This window comes from Oratosquilla oratoria, chromosome 12 (assembly GCF_046742065.1).
Source record: "Oratosquilla oratoria isolate Oo_2021 chromosome 12, ASM4674206v1, whole genome shotgun sequence".
NCBI classification, from domain to species: domain Eukaryota; kingdom Metazoa; phylum Arthropoda; class Malacostraca; order Stomatopoda; family Squillidae; genus Oratosquilla; species Oratosquilla oratoria.
In genome coordinates, this window is record NC_134788.1 from 33,999,352 (window position 1) to 34,002,369 (window position 3,018).

The window sequence follows — 3,018 nt, forward strand, 5'->3', positions numbered from 1 at the left end:
CACAGACTCCTCAGTCAAACAGGCCTATAACAGTAGATCATTTAAAAGCTGAAAGTGCCATCATACAGAAAAATTTAATCATTCAAGTTAAACTGGAGAGGCCTCTCACCAGCGTGGGTCATCACACAATACACGAGATCAACATTTTATGAGGAAGTGTGAGTCACTATGTGACATTTGAAAAAAGTCCTTCGTGAAATACCTGAAAAGGCTTCTTCCGCGTATGGCTCACCACGTGACGTCTAATATTAAATATATATGTATATACATATATAAAATATATATATATATATATATATATATATATATATATATATGTGTGTGTGTGTGTGTGTGTGTGTGTGTGTGTGTGTGTGTGTGTGTGTGTGTGTGTGTGTATTAGAAATCTGCATCACACAGATCACATTAGAAAGGCGTCTCTCCAGTGTGGGTCATCACGTGACATTTGAGATGACCCTTTTCTGTAAAAGCTGCATCGCACAGGTCACACTTGAAAGGTTTCTCTCCAGTGTGGGTCATTATGTGTCGTTTAACATCATTCTTTCGTGAGAAAGCCGCATCACACAGGTCACATTTGAAGGACTTCTCTCCAGTGTGTGTCATCATGTGTCGTTTGAGATCACTGTTTCGTGAGAAAGCCGCATCACACAGATCACATTTGAAGGGCTTCTCTCCAGTGTGGGTCATCACGTGATATTTGAGATGACCCTTTTCTGTAAAAGTTGCATCGCACAGGTCACACTTGAAGGGCTTCTCTCCAGTGTGGGTCATCATGTGTCGTTTGACATCATTCTTTCGCGAGAAAGCCGCATCACACAGGTCACACTTGAAGGGTTTCTCTCCAGTGTGGGTCATCATGTGTCGTTTGAGACCACTCTTTCGTGAGAAAGCCGCATCACACAGGTCACACTTGAAGACCTTCTCTCCAGTGTGGGTCGCCATGTGTCGTTTGAGATCACTGTTTCGTGAGAAAGCCGCATCACACAGATCACACTTGAAGTGCTTCCCTCCAGTGTGAATCATTATGTGTTGTTTGAGATGACTCTTTGTTGAGAAAGCTGCATCACACAGGTCACATTGAAAAGGTTCCTCTCCAGTGTGGATCATCATGTGATATTTAAGATGACTCTTTTATGAGAAAGCTGCATCACACAGGTCACATTGAAAAGGTTTCCCTCCAGTGTGGGTCATAACATATTGGATATTACTCTTTCGTAAGAAAGCTTCATCACATAGGTCACATTGGAAAGGTTCCTCTTTATTGTGGGTCATCACGTGATATTTAAGATGTCTCCTTAGATAGGTGTGACGCATACACCACACCAGATTCTCTTTATTATATGACGAATATACGGAATCTTCGGATAACTTTTCCATGAAAATGTTGATATTTACCCTCGTCCTGAAAGGAAATACATGATAAGTTCGACATTTAACTTGTTGAGAGCATGATATACAAGCAACATGGGTGTATACAAATACTCGTATGGTGGGGCTTTAACCAAAAAGTAGTCGGGGAAGGGAACAAGCAACTCGTATCAAAGAAGCCTATGGGAAGAAAGGAATGGAATGTTGATCAAATACTAAAAGTGATGGAGTTGTGAAAGAAAGACTGACAGTATTTGTCTGAAAATTATAAGGATAAATAGATGCTTGAAAGAGATAGAGAATATGAGAAAGAAACCAGTGTATAATGTAGGACACAGTAGCATAGTTGGAAGTAAGAAATATTTTTCAATTTTTCGAAAAGACTTCTACACACACCAATTAAGGATGTCATAAATCAATGTTTGAGAGATTTGTGAGAATCTGATATTTATTTCTACAGCAAATCAATTGTAACCTCAGGATTGGCGGGAAAATAAGTATCATTAGATAGAAATACCACCAAAAACCATTGAATAAAACTCAAAGATGTTGATTTTTTATATCCTAGTGTTAGAAGGAAATTACTTTCAGTCAATTTATCCTAACCTGTCCCTACATATACCTACGTTACGTTAGATTCACCTACCATTCCATCAAATACTAAAACACACGGGTGCGGTTTGAGTAGATTGTCGAGTTCTAGTTATTCAGTGAAAACAGCCACTTCAACTGAGTTATCCTTGGATATTGCGTTGATGTATTATAACTTACAAAATTAATAAATGACGTTCTATTGCTACATCGCGTATATGCGCACTTCTAAAAGATTGACCTTTATTTGCAAGGATATTTGTGCCCACAGCAATCTTACTCATAAATCAACATATGATTTTATTTTGTAGGTTATGATCAATTTCGCTATTTCTAGAGCATTCCGATACAAAGTATATTACTTGCTCATATATTAGGAGTATTACGAAAATATACAAATACACAGAGGCATTCTTCAAAATGCAACAACGTAAAAGAACAAACAACTCGTACCAAACAAGCTTAAAGGAAGAAGAAGATGGAAAATTGAACAAACATAAAAATGATGAATGAGTGCAGAAACTGAAAAAAAAAGACTGGTAGGGATATAAGAATCCACATGAGTGGTTTCGCAGAGGTCTATACCAACCCAATAATCAAGGATGCCAAATACCAGTGTGTTATTTTTGCGAATCCTCTAATATTGTTTTCTACAGCAAATCACTTGGTTTCCAATTGTCAAGTAACACCTTGCCCCCCCCCACACCCATACACACGCAGTATTGGCGATTAAACTATAAAATATTTATGTCTATCATCTTAGAGTAAAAACCAATCAAATCAACCGAACGTAAACCTACCCCTACCAAGAACTTGGTTAGGTTAGACTCCCCCCCCCCCACACCACAGTTCTATCAACTACTAAAATAAGGTTCATGGTGGGAATAGCTCGTTGAGTTGTGGTTATTCGGCCAAAACAGTCACTTGAAATAAATTACAAATAATTTTAATGAAAAATTATTTTTTACCATGGCAATCTTATTCGTAAATCACAAAGACCACATAAGACTATTTTGTGGTCAGCTCACGAAGATGACCCTTTATCAGGCAATGGTTCTT

At 38.0% G+C, this 3,018-nt stretch overlaps 1 protein-coding gene across 2 annotated transcripts in view; it reads right to left on the bottom strand.

The window, feature by feature from the left end:
• Nucleotides 1–280: 280 nt before the first annotated feature.
• The window catches only part of LOC143031341 (uncharacterized), a 3,506-nt gene continuing 768 nt past the window's right edge, over nucleotides 281–3,018 (bottom strand). For both annotated transcript variants that reach the window (XM_076195042.1, XM_076195043.1), the window contains exon 2: nucleotides 281–1,402. In XM_076195042.1, the coding sequence (XP_076051157.1) occupies nucleotides 406–1,110 (705 nt within the window). In that variant the 5' untranslated portion in view covers nucleotides 1,111–1,402 and the 3' untranslated portion in view covers nucleotides 281–405. The remainder of the gene's footprint in view (nucleotides 1,403–3,018) is intronic.